Below are 19,242 nucleotides of genomic sequence, written 5' to 3' on the forward strand. Positions count from 1 at the left end.
CCTCTGTAGGGAACAGACAGCAGGTGTAACAATAATGTATGTAACACACTAGTGCATATTAAAGTCGCAGAGAAGTCACTGCTTCCTGTCCTTAGCCTGTTTCGTACCTGTGCTCAGGGATATCTTCTCTCTCTCTGTTGCTACAATTTCAGAGCCCAAAAATCACTTGCCACTCCCTGGAATCCTTAGAAGGCTATTTTCTGTATATCAGACCTTTAAGGTATGAGGCTTCCTGCTATCCTTTTTTGCTTACCCAACACTGAATCCATGGAAAAGCAATTAGGAGATACTGTCTTGCTTTATTTCGTCTCCTATCTTTTCTTTTTTTCTGTTGAGATTGTGTAGAAGAAGGTTTCACACAGCTGGGTAATTTGTTTCTGCATGGGGTTGCTAACCTGAGCTAGGCCTTTACCCCAGAACAGTGAGATGAGGCCTCCCTCCACTGCCCAGGCCCTGAATTACCCAGGGCATCCTGGGCAGTCTGCCTGCACTGTTGATCCTCAGAAGCAGGCTGCACACACCCTATGGCTTAGCTCTCTTCCCTATCCAGCTTTTTCAGATACTAAGAAGAATTGTGTGAATCACTAAGAGTTAGAGCTCCTGTGCTTTCTTGCCTTTCATCGCCTCTGGTTTTGGTGATCACTCTGTAAGTAGCTATTAATACTTGCTTCATCTGCTTTTTTTAGGTTCAATAATGCTGATCTCCAGCAAAAATACAGTTTTTTTAGTGTGTGGTTCCTGTACCAGACTGTATTGTCTGACCACAGAGATGGGCATCCCCATACTGTTATACAGAGGCTGCAGCTATGCAGATCCCATGCACTGTGTATGGGATCACTGATGTGGCCTCCTGAAAAGCTTGGAGAATGAGCCGTGTCTCTTGGGTTTGTCTTGTTTTGAAGTTAGGTCAGTTCACGATCCTGCCCACAGCCCATCGTGACAAGCTCTGACTCAGCCAAACTGTGTGGGAATTCTAGAAGGATGACTGGGGACTCCAGGAGCTGATAGTGTGACAAACCAGCATGAACCACAGTGTTGCAAAACTTACCTGTTCAGAACTACCTCCGCACTTGTGCCGAATGTCAGCGCTACCTGGTCATAGTCTGCTCAAAGCTATTGCAGCAGTAGAAGCAAGCCTCTCTTCAGGCTCAAGAAGGTGGTAGAATGTCCATTTATGTTCTTTGCAAGTGTTTTAAATACTGCAGGGCCAAACTTTCAGTCTGTGGTTTTAAATCATCACCTAAATTTTGTAGGAATTGGTGTTTTCAACCTGCCTGGCTTTCATTTTACAGGTGTCTGCATCTTTAAGATGTCTTAAAAGGTATAGTTAATGCTTCCAGTTTTAGACATAAGGAAAAGATTTAACTTATTTTTTAAGGCTCAGAAGGAGAAATCCAAAGGTTAACGGTTGATATATCAGATGTTGCTTGGTATGAGTATCTGCTCTTTATTTTTGCATTTCCTTTTCTCTGCTTCTCCAGGTGTCATCTTGACATGAGTACATTCAAACTTGGCACTAAGGAGTACATGAAACTTGCTTTTAGGGGTGGAAAAAAGAAACTACAGCATCCTTGTGTGTATAGAAATGCCTTGTAAAAGCTCTTTAGAAAGCAAGAATCCAATTCTGTGAAGCAATTTTCATAAGTGTTTGGTACAAACATGAAAAACAACACCTCTGCACACTATAGAAGCACAGGATACACAACTTATAGTGCAGTTAATGTTTGTAAAGCGAATGGTTATGTCTCATTAGTAGCACAGGATAGGTGAGAAAGTTTTGAAGCTCAGAAGTGGCATTAATCCAGTAACATCCAAGCAGTAGACCCTATAATGCTTTCCTAAACAGCCTGGTTAGCCCTGAGAGCGTTTGAGCTTTATTGTTGCACATGTAATTTAATGAACTTTTAAAAGAGACCTCTAGGCAACAGCCCAGACTCAGAAGGGCAGAGGGGAAAATGCTGATAGACAGTCCCACTGAGCTAGAACACAGTGGTTGTGAAGGAAAAGCTGCTGAATGGGCTGATGGCTGAAAGAAGTAAAGCAACTGGCTTGGACTTGCTAATGGGCTTTTTGTCCAAATTGGAGCCATCTCTTTCTTTAGGAAGTTATTTGTGTTGGAAATCAGGCCACAGCCAGGCTGGAGCAGGAAGGAAGAGGCGGATAGTGATCTCAAAAGGGTGTGCTTTGGGTGCAGAATGACAGCTGTGGAAGAAGTAGGTTGGCTGCGAGGGCATTGAACTTGGCAAGAAAGCTTCAGCTCCTTGCACTGCTGCAAATCTGGCGTCATGCTGGAGCCTTTGGAGCAGAGCTGAGGGAGCCTGCAGGGTGGTCACGGTGGTGGGGCTCCCTGTCCTTTCACTGCTCCTGAGGCCACTCATCTCTTCCTGCAGCCTCTCTGTGCTTCACAGAAATGCACTCAGCAGGGGAATACTTGTCACCCTTTTCCTGTTCCCAGCCTCAAAAAGGGGATAAGCCTCTTGCCTTCTGTCCAAGCGGTTCCCAAGCACTTCCCCAGCATTTCGTAACATGTTACAGGCCTTTCCTGCCTGGTTATGGTGTCTGTTGCTGAAAAGGATGTTGAAACACCACTGTAAGTTTTGGGCTGTGGTTTGGTTTGGGGTTGTTTTTTTTTTGCCTTTTTTTCCCCAGTGATGCAAATTATATTGGAGTCAATAAAGAAACCAGAATTTGCAACTTCTTTCCTTTAAGTTTCCCTATATTGAGACATGCTTGTGACACCATTTGTGCCTTAGCTTGGCAATTGGGTAGAAAAGCAGTCCTAGTCTGATTCATTGGTCCCTAATGACAGGTTGCATGTTAATACTTGTTTTCAGCAATTACAGTGGAGTTGTGTTTTAACTGAGACCTGATAACAAACATGAATGAGAAGAGCTTCAGGCCACGGCTCAATAGTGCAGCAATACTTTTTGTTGTCTGTTTGAAAACAGTGTCATTGTGTGTCCCCCCAGAGTTGGTGTAGTCCTTTTCCAAGGCGAATAGATCAGAGATGATTGTTCTTGGCTTCTATTTTATTCTGTTTCAGTGCATTTAACAATGCTTTATATACCATCAGTTTTGTTGCTACTCCATCATTACAATTATCATTACTATAGGGCATAAAGTACCAAACTCAGATCAAAGCTGTATTGTGTAGGAACCATACAAATGTGCAGAAAAGAGTGTCACAAAGTGTTAGTGGTGTCTAGAGAGATGACGCAGATGAGAAAAGGCATGATTCAGCACAAAAGCTCAGTTGCAAGGTCTGATGCAGAGCAGTTCTTCATATAGGCAAGGACCTCTTGTGTACAACCTTGTATGCATTTCTTGTGGACAAGGTTGCAGAATCAGGAAAGATGAGCTCTTACCTCCCCTCTAGAGATTAGCACCTTTAAAATAACCTGGCCTTGCATGTGTGTTCAAGCATCTGGATAGTTAAAGATCCCTTTCCATCAGGGTCATAAATTTGTGTAGTATTTAAGCACTCTCAGAGTCAGTGTGAAGGTCCTCATTGTTTTAAATCTCACTGAGCTGAAAGGATCTGCAGTGAACCTAAAGTCTCTTTTCTGGGCAGGTGGGAGGGTTATTGTCCTTAGCAGAGGGATTGGATTTGTCTCTGTTGGCAATAAGCAAATAAGCAGGAAAAAAAAGTGGTTTCCCATCCAGAGGTGGGAGCGATAGGTCTGTCTTCATCTGAGATTCAAGACCTCTCCTTACTGCCACTCAAGGTCCTTCCAGTTCCAAGGGACCAGTTGTTTCTGTGTTCCTTAATCTAGGAAGCCGGACAGCCCAGAGATAATGAAAGTCTTATGATGGATTGTCATCCTTTGGCTGGAGAGAATGCTAAGAATAAGTTTTGCCACCGTCTTTGAGCTCAGATACCTGTAGGTGCCAATTTAAAGCAGAATGCCCATGGCAGGGGGGTTAGAACTAGATGATCTTGAGGTCCTTTTCAATCCTATCTATTCTATGATTCTATGATTCTGTGATACCACCTGACTGACATTCCTCTCTCCTGTTTCTTTACAGCTCCTGTATGACAACCCAAAAGCCCGTCAGGAAGTAGAGTATCATTGGCGAGCATCAGGGTGTCCCCACATTGTCCACGTTCTGGATGTTTATGAGAATATACATCATGGAAAGAGATGCCTCCTCATTGTCATGGAATGGTATGCACCAGCAGCAGCCTCCACCAAGCACTGCCCTTTGAGGGGGTGGAGGGAATGGGAGAATATGTTCGCTTATGTGGCAGCTGGGTGAGCTTTCTCAGCAGTGGGATTTGGATTTGCACAGCAAACCTTTTGCTGTCTTTATGGAACTGGTAGGGAAATGGAGAGCTGCTTCAGCATCTTGTATGAGAAACCTTAACTGAAAATAAGTTTTCCTTGTAGTCCATGGCAGTTGTCCTCATTTAAGCATTGACTTATTAATACAGTCTTAAGAGATATGTCTCTACAAATATGATGTGCTTTGATTATGATTGTCATCGATTTGGATGTAAGTCCAGTGATCTGACATGTTCCTTTCTGCTGTTATTTTGACTTGACCTGTAATACCACAGTTATCATTGTCTTCACTAGGGACAAATTATCTTTGCTTCCTTCTTTCTCCTTCTTTTCTCTCCAACCCTTACAAAAATCCAGCCTCCTAATGCCAGCATATCTGACTTCTGAGCTTCCTTATGACTGGGTACATTAAACTGAAAGCATCAGAACTCCTTGGTCTTGTTTTGTTTTAAGTTTATTGTTACTGTTTTGTTTTCAGTTTATTCTATATCAGAATGGCTTTGTGCATTGATTCAAATGAGTGTGATGTTCAGGAAGCATTGGCATAGGAGGCAGCATGTAATCTTTTGTAATCTGTCCCTGCCGTGGTTCTGTGTGATAATATGGATGCATAGTCAGATGTTAACTTGATCTTTTCTGCTCTTGTAAGGTGGGGTTTTTTGTGCTCTTTGTTTCAGCATGGAAGGAGGAGAGCTGTTTAGCAGGATCCAGGAGAGAGGAGATCAAGCTTTCACTGAGAGAGGTGAAATTCACAAGTTTAAAATTGAAGTTTGTGAAAGATTGCTTCTCTCTTTCTCTGTCCCCTTACTTGGTTCCCTTACAGGATTTTTTCTTTGATTTGGATAATTATTAATTTATTTATTTTCTATCGAACTCTGTATTAAGCAGTCATTTTTCAAAATACCTGAAAATTGGGAATTACCAGAAATGACCAAGTTCAGGCACAGTGCGGAAGGTTTACAGGAAAACTCTTCATACAGATCTGCTCAGCTTCTTCATTTCTGAACCACCGCAGCCTCTGTTGCTCAAGTCCCTGGTCTCCTGCCAGACCACCTCTAACATGATCAGCACAGCTCCTGCTGTGATTTCTCTTCTGGCTGCCCCTCAAGCAACATCACTGCGCACAGCAGCTATACTGTGAGGTGATGAACATAATGAGCAAATCACTTTTGATGAAACATCTCTTAGTCAAGGGTTTTAAGTACTACTTGAAAGGAAGTGTTATTAGCCACACTGTAAACAAGTCTGCTTATCTATACAGGGACTATGTGCAAATTGAAAGATCTCCTATGAGTCAGTGACAGAGCATGCAATAGACTAGTCCTTCCATTTTTATTCTCTTGGCTATATATTATTTGCAGAGTACCACAGGTGTACTTGATGGTGGTTTTCCTTGTCCAGTCACAACAGATAAAAGCATGTTTCTGCTCGGGAGTAAAAATATTAATGTCTGTAACTAGCATCCTGGTAAAATGAAGACAGATTTACACCTGAACTTGTAAATTACTGTGGCTGTTTGCAAGTCTGGTGTAGATGCCAGGGATTTTATTTTTTTGATCCTGTGCTTTGCAGCCTTTAAGTAGAATTAGAGACTTGCACAGGGAAAATGAGCATTTTCTGGAACTTTATTTGTTCCTCTCAAATATCAAATTCCAGGAGGGAACTGGTTCTGTGATCATTAGTGACTTCACTCTGCTAAAAACATGATTTTTCTACATTAGATAGTGTTGTATAGCATTATAAATACTTACTCAGAAATCATCTGGGAGTCTTAAACAGAAAAATCACCTCCATTCTTTCCTGAGATAAATGAGCCCAGTTCCACTGGATTCCCCAGGTTCACTGGCTGTATATGTATCAGCCGCCACTTCCCATTAGGAGCCAGGGGTTGTAGCCTGGTCCAGGAAGGAGGTTTTTCCCTGAAGAAGATGAGTGTTTGTGCCTTCTGGTTGTCCTTGCCTGAGATGGTGCAGTTTCAGTCTCAAGCATGTAAAAAAGGGTTCTGGGTTGCAGTATGACAATTTCTAACTCTCAATGCTGCAGCTGAGGTTTCTGCCTATGCAGAAAACAGAGGATCCAGTTAAGTTGCTAATCGTTTCCCTGTCAGCAGAGATGTAATATAATGCTAACTTAATACAATGGGAATGTCACTCCTCCCTGCTCTGAAACCTTTCCCTATGTAACTGAACTCTTCCAGGCTTTAAGAGTGCTGCTGCTGCAAGGCAGCTCACCAAACACTACAGTTTCCCACTGGGGTTACACTGAATTTTAAAAACAATATTTCCAAGGTGGCAATTTGGGCTTTGCAGAATTGAACTGATGATTTTGTTTCTCCTGAGGAAAAAAAACTTCTAAAGGCAGTGAGGAATGAAGATGTGACCAATCCTAAAATTGCTGTGTTGTTCTGTTGCTCTATTTTTAGATGATCTATTAGATTCTCCTATTGCCTATTACTCCTGAACTAGAAGCTGAGAGTGAAACTTCTGTCTTGGGCAGTGGAGGACATGTCCTGGACAATCAGGGACATGTCCTGGTGGGGACTTCTTTCTCCTCAGTCTTACATGTTGCTTGCATACCTGCTCTGCTCTTGCTGCTTTTCCAGTGAGCAAATGAAAGCACAGCTTTACAAGCTCATAAAAAACCAGGATCTTGACGGTTCCATTCGGTGCCTTCTCAGGAGGAGCAGCCCAGGAATTAGGGGGAATGGTTGCCTGCAAAACCAAAACACAGCTGTTAGGGCTAATTTTAGGTTTTCTAGTCTTGACGCTAACCCTGTATTCCAGCAAGTTGTTCCTAAGTCGTATGCATTCCTAAGCATGTCCCTGAGTTACGGTGGGAATGTTAATGTGACCTTTCTCTAAAATTGTATTTATAGAGGCCTCTGAAATAATGAGAGACATCGGAACAGCCATCCAGTATCTGCATTCAATGAACATTGCCCATAGAGATGTCAAGGTGAGGCCTGAAGCTCTGTGGGCAGGGGGAACTATAAATGAGCATTGGTGGTTTAAATAGACCTAGGAGTACAATCGCATGGTCAAAGTGTTCCCCTTCCTGTGCCAGTGTGAGAAGGGATCTCTTCACCCCTAATGTGCAGCTAGGTAAAAGTCAGAATAGTTGTATGTTAATGCCTTCCAGTTGGGTACAGGATGCAGAGGAATTTTGTAATAGCTGGTTAATTAAAAAGCCTGCAATCCAGTTAATTAACAAGAAAATAGCATTGCCTGAAGTAGGCTTGTACTGGATGCTATACCTTGATGCACAGCCTTTACCAGGTTTTAGCTGGTTTTAGAATCCTACCTATATAAAAAACCATCCATACCTCCCAAACCCATAAAACAAACAAAAAATCACCTTTTCCTTCAGAAACAGGAGAACCTGCATATGTGGGAGGAATAATACCAATTCCATGCATCCAAACCACTTTAATAGTATATGTAAATGTTTGGAAAAACGGGGAGTTTCCCAGTTTCTACCAACTGGAACTGTGTTTTATTAGATACAGTTTGTACACAGATCTTTTTGTGGATATTTGACAGGGTTTGTAGTGTTGTGTTTTGGTTTCATTCTGTGAAGAGCAAATGCAAGAGAGCTGCACCAAAGAGGTTCCAGCACAGTGGTGAGGCAGTGTGGTGGAGAACAGGTTATATAATGGTAGACTGAGGCACCTGATTGATTCTGCAGCTCTGAGTTTCTGAATTCTCTACAGATGCTTCTATGCATTTAGCTGGAGGGGAGCTGTCATCACTCGGTGTCACTGAGTGGGATGTTTGAGGGTTCTTTAGGTAGGAACTGGAGAATGACTTAACAATTTAGACTAAAAATCTGCTTACTTTTGTGGAGCTGTGTGCCATTGCCTATACCACCACAGAAACCAAAGCACTTGGCCCCAAACACCCCCTAACCACACTAAGTGCACTCCCATAGAAATGGTCCCAGTCCTAAATCCTGTTTTCTTTCAAGTCCTTCCTTCTGTATGTCCCTAAACACTAGCTTGAGAGAGGCTGTAGCTGCCTTAAAACTGAGAAACTGGAAAACAGGTTCAAACAATTGCAGGTTCTGGAGACGTGCTGTTGTCCCAGCTCTTGTGCACAAGCACTTGTATACTTCCCTCTGTGCCACTTCTGGCTTTGGAGAGCCTTTATGGAATATGAAGCTAGAATGGAGTTAACTGGTTTCACAAGGCAGAGGTGGGAAGTGAGGGTAGGAAGGAGGCTGTGTCTGTATCAGGTAATTCTGATGGAGTTGTGTCAGTTGTTCAGAGAGAGTTTGGATGATGACTTCTCTTCCACACTAGCTACTTGAGTGTGGTGCAGAGTGCTGTCAGATCAACTGGTGTGTTGAGCAGACAGAACAATCCTAGAAAAGCATGTAAATCAGAGAGGGGCTCAAGAATCCCTTGGACCTGATGAGAGCTTTGTGATTTGCTCACCCAAATACCATGTCAAGAAGGATGTTCTTTAGTTGGAGCAAAAATCCTACATGTTGGGAGGGTGCTTTCTGCATGGTATGGTGGGGGGATGTGGGAGAAGTAACAAAACACAGATGCTGGTGGTGAGCCAGGCAAGTGAGAATGGTTTGATCTCTGAGCTCATTAGAGGTATCTCTTCTTTGTCCAATTTATCCTTTCTCTTGGTGGTCTTTCAGCCTGAAAACTTGCTTTACACGTCTAAAGGGAAGGATGCTGTACTCAAACTCACAGACTTCGGCTTTGCCAAAGAAACTTCTGTAAATGCACTGCAGACCCCCTGTTACACTCCTTATTATGTGGGTAAGTTATCCAAAAAGTGTTGGTTTTGTCTTTCATTCTGTCATCCCTCCCCTTGTACTAGGCCTGTGGACTGTAGGAATGGATGGGAAACCTTCTATTGTGGATGTAATGTGAAGAGGTACCCTGCAAAATTTAAACTGGGGTCTAACCTAAGCCTAGTCTAGTTCCAGTACAGTGCTCCTGCTTTCTTCCTTGGTTGCAGAGAAACCAGCCTTAACAGGGGACACAAATGAGGATCAAGGAGAGAGAACTGATTACACTTTGAGTAATCCTGATGTTCTCTCTGAGTGATGTGATAAAAGCCACAATTGAACTCTGCTTCATGATTGTTTCCTTGCAAAACTTCCCTTAGCTTAACTAGTGCAATAGGAGAGAACCAGGAGTGCACTGCCTCAGCTGTAAAGCTTCTTAAAGCTGACAAATGTAGGAGTTACTAATAAAAGACCAATGTTACTTAATCACAGCTAAATTTTTGCCCGTATTTTTGTCCCAAGACAGGGCAGTGTGTAGTGAAAGCCATAGAAGACTGTCCTTTCTGCCCTCATTTTAGAGTGCATTGCCTTTGGTCTTTGAGTGAATAGTCATTTTCCATATGGTATGACTGAGGCAGTCCACATTTGGAATTTTGTTGGAGAAAAAAAAGGCTTTTTTTTTAATAAGAATTATTTCTACTCTACAATGTAAGTTTTATAGGGTTTTTTTTGTACTGAGAAATATTGTTATTCATTGTTAGCAGCTAATTACAATAGCAGCATTTTTTTCTGGTGGTTTCTTTTATATTTTTGCAAGATGGGATTAGTGATAAAATGTGAAGGAATTTACAGATATAGGTTTTTATGCCTTTATGTTTGTTTATAAACAAGCTGACATTTCCCTTCTCAACACCTTTTTATAAACCAGCATGATTGCTCATATATCTAGAGAATCATTTTCCTCACAAAATCAAGCTCCCTGCCAGTTCACCTGCCTCAGGGGAAAGAAGAAGCATCCCCTCTAAATGGGTATCTCTATTATTTTGTTACTTAGTGAAAAATATAATACTCTGGAGGCCAAAGTAAAATAGAGTGCTCTGTAGTTGCTGGAGCTAAGCACACTCCAGCTAGGTATCATTCAAAAGTTTATCACAGCTCAAATAGGTCTTTTCTGTTCTGATTTCTGGAGCATATGCTCCTGCCTCTCAGTGCAGTGTTTCCCTGTACACATTTAGCTATAGCTCCTTCTGCTTTTCTGTAATCTTAGTACTCTCTTGAGCAGAGAGACACTAAGGTGAAGAGTAGGGCATTTTGCCAACTCCATTCCTCCTGGTTTAAAGCTATATCAGATGTGTTTAGGAACTTGTCAATAGAAAATACTACCCAGGTCCTGCAGTGAGTTGCATTTTTTTAATGCATCTGATGCTTGCTGTTGAAGTGTGTTGCTACTTATAAGGTGATGGAGAGGAAAGGTGACATCTGGTGCTCTGTTAATTTCTGATTTTAATCTTCTTCAGCCCCAGAAGTCCTTGGTCCTGAGAAGTATGACAAATCATGTGACATGTGGTCGTTGGGTGTCATCACATATATTCTGTAAGTATTTGGAAAGAGGCTTGATGAACACAAGGACACATCTTGTCAAATCTGTACTTACCAGTAATTAGTCACTAGGATCATGCAACCTGCAGAAGAATATGAGCTTGTATGGGACTTTTTAAGAGCTGAAAGGACTTTCCGAGTTCTGAGAGTTCTTTTGTCCACTCTTCCAGCCTATGTGGGTTCCCTCCATTCTACTCAAACACTGGTCAAGCCATTTCTCCAGGGATGAAGAGAAGAATTCGGATGGGGCAATATGGATTTCCCAATCCAGAGTGGGCTGAGGTATCAGAGGAAGGTAATGATGAGCATGGTTGTGGTGGTGTGCTTCTAAAAACCTGTCTTAGGTTATGTTTCCTTTTGGTTTAGAACTTAAACTATTTTTTGTAAGGTGATGCAGAGAGCAACTGGAACTCAGATACTGGCCAGCAAAAAGTGCTACAGAAAGTAAATGACTACTGAAAACTTCCACATTGCAGCTAGTGCTAGTGAATGCTGAGATTAAACTCTCTGGAGACAGAAGTCTTTAATCCTGAGAAAGGAGACTGTCAGGACAGCTGCAGTGCTGAAAGGCAAACTGTATTAAGAAATTATTCAATCTTTGCCCTCTTTGGTGATGCTGCCAGCAAAGATGGCAAGTTTTCCTGCTAGCTTTTTGTGATGTGAGAACCTGCCAGCCACCACTGAAATGAAGGTCAACAATTTATTTTGTATAAGTTGTTGACCAAAATCTGCTGCTGTTCAGCTCTGACTTGGATGGGCTCAAACCAATGTCCTGAAAGTGGATGTTTTTGATACCTTTGATACTTCTGACAATCTGATAAGCTGAAAGTCTCACCTGCCTTTCCTATTAGAGAGGAAGGTCAACAACCTCTGATTATGTCTTTCTGACAAGCCCTTTACATTGCTGTTACTTGCATCCTGTTATTGTCTGCTGTTTAGCAATAGCAAATTACTGATCTGTGGCATTTTAACCCCTCATTGGATCTCATGGCTACAGGTACAGCACAGGGTACTGAGCATTAATAAGGAAGATGTTTTACTTGGAGGTTTTTGGCTTAATATTTTGACTGGCTTGGCTCTTGTTGTTATTACAGCAGTTACTAAAATTCATGGGGAGCTCAGTGGGAGAACATGCACTTTGAAAATTTGGAGGGTTTCTGTGTGCTTGCTGAATGAAGATAGATGCCCTCTACCTTTGAACCTGTTAAATCAGCTAGTTCATGTGTATTCATTCAGGAGGATCAGGCACCTTCAGCAGACTGCTTCTTTTCCCTCTTTTGTACTCTTCTCATCATGCTATTCTTTAATCATTCCATCATTGCATCAACTATGGAGACTTCCTCTGAATTCCTCTCCAGCTTCTGTAATCATTTTAATGGGTTCTTTCTGTGGTCCCCTCCTTTTCTTTCCTTGTACATTTTAGATTCTAGGTAATCTCTACTGTAAAACTCTTTTGCAGCCTCACTTGACAAACTTGTACCTCTGGCAGCTCCTTACAAGCATTTAGTCATCCTGCATTTGATGTTTCTGAAAGAGAACTCTTATTCAGAAGGTTTTTTAGGTTATCCCAAGGAAGTTATGTGTAAGTCTGTCTAAATAATGTTCCTTGGATGCAGTGTTTCCAGGCTGTCCACCCGTATTAATGAAACTCTTGTCTAGACTCTCATCATTTCATATCTGCTACTTAGTACTCCTGCTTTGGCAGATACCATGTTCACAGAAAGCTGCTGCAAAGCTTGTTTGTGCAATCCGTTTCTTCTTTGTTGTCCTTTTAGTGGCCTCTGGGTTGTCAGAAGTATATTGTCCTTTTCCACAGCCTGTGCTAGTTTCTATTGTGCGTCATTTCTCAAAACATCAGCTTATGCATTCATTCAGCCCATAATGCCAAGCTTGTTAGCATCTTTCAGACAGACAGCGTGGCTGCTTTCTGTTCCTGTGTTTCTCTTTTTCTCAAGTTCTTGCTTTCCAGACAGTTGATTTGGTGATGTAGATAGCATAGCTGGAATCTCTAGTCCTATGTCTTTCCTTCATACCTCTTGTTTTGGATGTTTTCTTGCTCTGACTCTTTAAGCATAGTAGCCTACCACACTGTACATGGGTTCTTAACATGCTAATAGCCATAGGTAGGTGTTTTGAGTTCTGCAACATTATCTTTCTTCATTCAGCAGATCTTTGCATTCTCAAGGTTATTTGGGAACACAGCAATAGGCTACAGCATGCCTTTGTTGGTCCTGTTTTTCAGCCAAACAACTGATTCGCCATTTACTGAAGACTGACCCGACGGAGAGGATGACAGTTTCTCAATTTATGAATCACCCTTGGATTAATGTGAGTTTCAGATCTCTTTTCCTGAGATGAATTCTTACTTGCAGAACTTACTGTGCTATGTGGATCTACATGTAAGAGGAGGATGATGATTACTGCTAATAACTCAATTAACTAACTGTGCCCTCCACAAAGGGTCATCTGCCTGAAGACCCACAATTCTTCTTGGTGTTACTAGAGGACATACAGAGAGACACCCACAAGAGCGTTCTTGGAAGCAAAAGTCGAATGTATTTCTATCTCCTGTGAGCAGGCAGTCACTGTTTGACTCCGCAGCATATGCATGTGTTACTCTCTTCAAAAATATAAACTCTATGTACTTACTTCATCAGTGCAGGATTTGAAGAGAGATATTATTAGTGGTCTGAGGCACCATTGTGCATACCTGTGTTAGTGTGAACACAGTCCTGCGCTTAGGGGGATTCTCATCCTTGGCAGAGTTTGGAAATGCTGGAGGGAGGAGTCAGGGTCTCGGCTTAGTGCCCTGGGAGAGATTGCCAGGTATGGTGGTACACAGAGCTATTAATGGTCCCAGCTCAGGTTTCATTCCCTGACTTGGTTGTATTTACTTTTCCTTAAAAAATATTTTTGGTTTAAAAAAAAACCCAAACAATCAACTCTAATAATACAATATTAATTATTTCAAACAAGAGAGGAGAGTCCCAGGAGTCACCAGGCTGAGTTTCAGGATATCATCTCTGCTCTGTAGGTGTCACTCAAAATAAGAGCTTGAACTTCTCCCATTTGTGCCTGAAAGGACACCGGTCTTGTTCTCACTGCCCAAAAAATCATCAGCCAGGAGCAGGAGCACGTGTACTGCTGTTTCTCCCATAGTGCTTTCTCTGTCTTTGCTGACCCTCAGAGGTAGGTGCAGAAAGAGGCAGCATTTCTACAGTGTCTCTTGGAAGATCTGAAAGCCCTTAGAATGATACAGAAATGTAGCTGTATAAGATCACAACGAAGGAGATTTAGAATTGGAAAAGCTGAGAAACTGAAGATACAAGAACTCCCTATAACTAGAACAGAACCTAGACAATGTTTCTGTCTTTTCTAACCAAATAAAATTGTAATCACTGTTCAGAATAAATACCTCCAGCTTTAAGTGTTTGAAGACCCAAGAAGGAGGTGTTTCAGAAGTCAGCAGGCGATGAATTTTCACAGAATGAGTGCCTAATAGCTAAGGCAGCTACCACCTACAGTGACACATGTTACTTGAAATATGCATATAACCAATTAATAAGGAGGAGACTAAAGACAAGGTCTGCTGCACCAAAGAGCCGGGCTAGAATACTGTTCCTGGAAGAATGCTCTAGGAGCTGCAGGTTGGCATTTTTTATTGCTGAACCTATTGTTCCCCTGAGGCAGAGGGAGGGAGGGGGAAAGACCAACAGAGTGAATGCCTGTGTTCTTCTTTTTCCTAAATCCTAAAGTGAGAACATGTCTGGGGTGATGCCTTGCACAAACAGGGAAGGAGGATGTTTGTCTTTCCTCTTTCTTATTTTGTTTTTTTCATTAAATGGATACAGAAGTATTATTGTGGACTATGAAAAAATTGTCTGTTGTCTTGTAGGTAAGATTGTTTTATCAAGTAGCAGCTCACAGCAGATAGGAGGGCACCTGCAACACCTCCTCAGGGACACTACTAAAGCCTGTCTGCTGGTTTTCTATTTCTCTTGTCCCAGCTGGACTTGATAAAACTACCTGGACAGCTAGGGACCTTTCCAGCGCATGCAGGAGTCATGATTTCTTCTGTAACTCATGCAGTGCTGCTGTTAGCTCGGTGGGGTGTAAGCACTGCCTCCAATGTAATGCTTACTTTACCCTGATGTGTACAGGAATCTCCTTAGCCTTTGTTGATATGTAGCTGTGTCTGGTGTAGGATGCTAGTAGACAGCAAGTTTGGGTAGAAAGCATAAGGAAGATAGAATATCTGAATGAAATTACAAGACTGGTAAGAAAATGCCATGATTCTTGCTGAATTTAGCTAGGGAACTGTCCTTTGTGTTTTAGAAATTGTACCATATTCTAATTTAAAGTATCTACTGATCTTCCATGGCAGTTGAGCATAGATCTTGGTTTTATGTGGAAGAGCATCTCAGGTGATTCATTGTCTTCTGAACTGTGCCTTACTCTGAATAATGGTATAATTTCCCCTTTTGGGCACGTTTATGATCTGATAAACTGGCAATCTTAGTTAATGTATATGTACAAGAAAATAGGTCCTAACACAAATCCTAGAAGATAAAGGTCAATTAACTACTTTAAAACATTGGCTAATGGATAGTGAAATGCCAGATAAAATCTAAAATGAACATAAAAATTTATCCAACACTTGGCTGAATTGGAGGGGAGGAGAGTCAAAGAAACTTGCCACTGATTGCTCTTGAAAGATACTGTTATGTGGTGACTACAGTCCTTTTCTACCTTACACGACTTTGTGCACTGCTTAAAAGCATGAATAATGAGGGCCACTGAAGGACATTAGATAGAGGTTTATGTCCTCTATACACATAGGAGAACAAGCAGTTACTTCCTAAATGTGATTTTGCACGACACTTGTTTTGTGTTTTCCCTTTTCTCAGAGATCAATGGCAGTGCCACCAACCCCTCTTCATACTGCACGGGTCCTGCAAGAGGATAAAGACCACTGGGATGAAGTTAAAGTGAGTCAATCTGTAGTTCAGATTTGAAGTCAAGTCTGGTAGGAGATTAGATGGGCTGGCTTCTCCTTGGTCCTTGGAGATCATGGCTAGTTTGAATACAACCATGTTTAACAAGGGAAGCATTAACAGCCTTGGTTAGAACAGTAGTGTATGTAACTATTAAAAACCAGAATGCTATTTGAGCTTCATCTGATATCCTTGCAGGTGTACCAAACGTCACAGGTATTCCTGATGCTACCTGCTGAGCCCCTGTATGTGATTACAGAGGAGAATGGACAGTGTTGAGGAGTCTGAAGCTTGTTATAGTGAAGAATATAATGGAAATGCAGGGGGACAGGGTGGGACGGTTGAGCTACATTCTGGTTTTCTGCTCTGTTCCTGTATTGTAAACCAGCAGTAAATAGCCTTAGCCTTGTTATGATACTGGAGGGGAGAAAAACAATGTATCTGTCTTACCCTCAGTCTAACCAGGTCCCTCACATCTGGTACTGATGACAGCTGAATGCTTCCTGCAAAGTGAAACTATAGAGCAGACTAAAAGTTGTTTGCAAGCCTTAACTCTTTCCTGCTAGCCTTCAGCAGGTTGGCATGCTTTTACAATTAGTTCTGAATCTTCTCCACTTACAATGCTTGGCATGTTGATAATTGAAACGTTCCTGAGGTGTATTTTAGTGATTACTGATTTTATTTAAATTACTGATGTATTTAAATGGATTTAAACAAAGTTACTGATGGCATGGATGTACCATTACATAGCTGAACAGGCTCAGGTGTTGAGCTGTGTAATAATAACATTTCAGAGACCTAGGCAACTTTTGCTGCCTATGTCAAAGAGATCAAACAGAATTTTCACTCATCCTTTTTCATTTCCATTCTTGTGCTTTGTCTAGGTCCCAGAGGTATTCTGTTGGGCCACCGACATTCCCATACTATTTAATCATTTTCCCTTTCCTGAACTAAATGCCTAGATGTTCATGAACATCTTGTTGTCCACAACCTAATTTAAAAGTTTTAAATTTGCCTGCAATTAAACATTAATTCAAACTAAGGAAGCATGTGAATTTGAAGCACATAATTTTAAGCAACTTTATGTGGGCTCTTTATTCCAGTTCTTGCTACCTTAGTTTGGTGAGAGAGCAAGGCAGGCAGTGTTCCGAGTCTGGTACAGGCAGTTCCGGCTCAGAGGCTGATGAAGGCCCAGAGCCAGGCAGTAGGAAATGCTGCGCATAGAGACATGGTGGGATTTAGGCCAGTGGAGTGTGGTCCTGCGTGCTCATGTATGAAACACTGTGAATAGTTCCTCCTGAATGAGTCCATGAGTAGAACGAAGCCTTTAGTCACAGTCCACCGCAGCAGGAAGGGCTCAGCTATTTCTGGCCGTCGTGTAACAGAGGGTTCCTTTTTGTACGTTCATCTCCTGGCAGTAGTGCAGTAGTGGGGGGGAAGTGGCTGCATGCTCACTGCCTCAGGGATTTCAGTACATTGCTTCCTTGGTTTCAGGAGGAGATGACCAGTGCTTTGGCTACCATGAGAGTGGACTATGATCAGGTGAAAATCAAAGACTTGAAAACATCCAACAACCGCCTCCTGAACAAACGCCGTAAGAAACAGAAGCAGGCAGGCACCTCTTCTGCAGCCCCGGGGTGCAATAACCAGTGAGAAGAGAAGCCAAGGACCTGTGGGTGGAGGGTAGAAGTTAAAAGGAACACCTGAAAATCAGTCTGATCAACTCAGTCCGTACCACAAATCTGGGCAATGAGATCGTGAAGAAGCTATCCTGCCAAGAGGGAGCAGTGTGAATGATTACATTTTTCTAACTTGAATCGGGGCTTTGCTTTTCAAGGCTAACATATATGACATGATTCTGTTGCATATTGCTGGGGAAGGGACAGTAATACCAGAAATGTTACGGGTTTTTGTTCTGGCTTTGATACTGTTGGATGAGAGGAAAGATCAGGTGGAAGTCTCAGAATACTAATGCACTGAGGCCTTAACAGCCATCTACAAGTGTTCTGCTAGGAGAGTTCTAGCAGTTCAAACATGAGTAGTGAGAAAGGAGAAAAATGTCACTGCTCTTTATACGAGCAGCACGGGTGCAGCTCTATTTTGGATGCATCTGAACAGCATTTCATGTTAGAGTTGGTAACAGTCAGTTATTTCCAAACTTACCTCCTATAGTTACAGAATATCACCTCTAAACAGTAATCAGTTATTCCTGTTACAGGAAAAAAGCATCCATACATTTCCATTTTTATAAAGTCTTCCTCTGCACTCTGTGAAGATTTGAGTTTGTCTTGGATTCTCACTTGATAACATGTAAGTTTTCTAAATTGTAACCATTGTGTCATGTCTGTGCCAGTCACATCCCTCTCTTGTAATGTTTTTAATTTAAATGGTACTTTATGTGAAGAGTTTAATAAGGATTGAATTAGTTGAAAGTATCCTACAGAGAATATTGCTGTTCCTCTTGGATCCGTAACCTCTAGGGTGTGCAACTGGACATGCAATTGTATACAAGAGACTGCTCTAGAAGAGAGACTTCTGAAATTCAGGAAGAAGTGGTAAATGCATGTCCTGTGAATGGACCCTGGTGTCTGCCAGCATCCCTTCTGGTAATTACCTCCAGGTCCTGTGCCTGACATCTGCTGATCATAACAAGTTTTGGGGTGCTGGGGTTGGTTTTGTTCCTGGGGTCAGGGAGGGGAGGATGCTACTTAATTTGCAGTCCTTTGTCAGTGTTTCTGCATCCAAAGATTTTTGCCACCTAAGAGAGATCACCTTTGAGTATAACCACCTATTTTTCCCCCCATCTTTTGTCTTTATTTTATGAGATTCTAGCTTTGGTTTGCTGATTTGTTTTACTTTGCGATCAAAATAGTTCCTCTCATTGTATTTTGTTTGGGGTTTTTTGGTTTTAGTTGTGGGGTTTTTTTTGGGGTTGAGGTGAAACAAACCTTTGCATTTGATGCAGGCAAAAATGATGTTGTGTAGGCACACAGGGTACTGTAGTGGTAATAGGCTCAGAAGAATGTTGAAGGTTAAAAAGGAAAACAAGGCACCAGAGAGGATCCCAAGTGCCACATCTGACTGCCAAACAGATTTGGTCACCCCCAACTAAGATCAGCCCAAGGCTTTGGACCTTTTCTGGGGAGCCCTGTTCCCATCTTCAGAATGTTGGATGAGACTTCCATTCTTCTCTGTGAACTGGCCCTAGGGTTTTATAAACTGATTTTAATAAATCATGCTATAATATTCCTTCCTCCTGTCATCCCTGATTTGTTGAGATGCTGCAGAATTTGTATTGCTTTGTAAGGTACATCTGTGTTGAAGGTGATGGGAAAGGGGAGAAGGAAAGTGTTCAATAGTGTCCATACTCAAAGGCTACCCAGTCTGGAGTGGTTTTTAAGATTACAAGGATTTGGTTTTAAAATCAGCCCCTGCAAAAATGTGTTTTAAAATTATGTTGTGAATATAGGTATTTCTGTGATTATAACATGTCCTGATATATTACCCCTCTGAATTATGCAAATATTATTCACTATCTATAAATTATAACACAAAGAGCTGGACATGTTCAGGGTGCAGTAATTGGCATTAGAGCCAGATCCAGGTTTCTGTCCCTTTAGCCC

General features: G+C 41.8%; 1 protein-coding gene across 3 annotated transcripts in view; it reads left to right on the forward strand.

Annotated features, from left to right (window-relative positions):
- MAPKAPK3 (MAPK activated protein kinase 3) overlaps positions 1–18,868 on the forward strand; it is a 59,039-nt gene extending 40,171 nt beyond the window's left edge. For all 3 annotated transcript variants that reach the window (XM_031042386.2, XM_034065872.1, XM_005141577.3), the window contains exons 3-11: positions 4,027–4,166; positions 4,961–5,025; positions 7,159–7,238; positions 8,931–9,054; positions 10,544–10,619; positions 10,796–10,920; positions 12,868–12,953; positions 15,533–15,613; positions 17,114–18,868. In XM_031042386.2, coding sequence (XP_030898246.1) covers positions 4,027–4,166; positions 4,961–5,025; positions 7,159–7,238; positions 8,931–9,054; positions 10,544–10,619; positions 10,796–10,920; positions 12,868–12,953; positions 15,533–15,613; positions 17,114–17,272 — 936 coding nt within the window. In that variant the 3' untranslated portion in view covers positions 17,273–18,868. The remainder of the gene's footprint in view (positions 1–4,026; positions 4,167–4,960; positions 5,026–7,158; positions 7,239–8,930; positions 9,055–10,543; positions 10,620–10,795; positions 10,921–12,867; positions 12,954–15,532; positions 15,614–17,113) is intronic.
- Positions 18,869–19,242: the final 374 nt, after the last annotated feature.

This window comes from Melopsittacus undulatus, chromosome 9 (genome assembly GCF_012275295.1).
Source record: "Melopsittacus undulatus isolate bMelUnd1 chromosome 9, bMelUnd1.mat.Z, whole genome shotgun sequence".
Taxonomy (NCBI): Eukaryota; Metazoa; Chordata; class Aves; order Psittaciformes; family Psittaculidae; genus Melopsittacus; species Melopsittacus undulatus.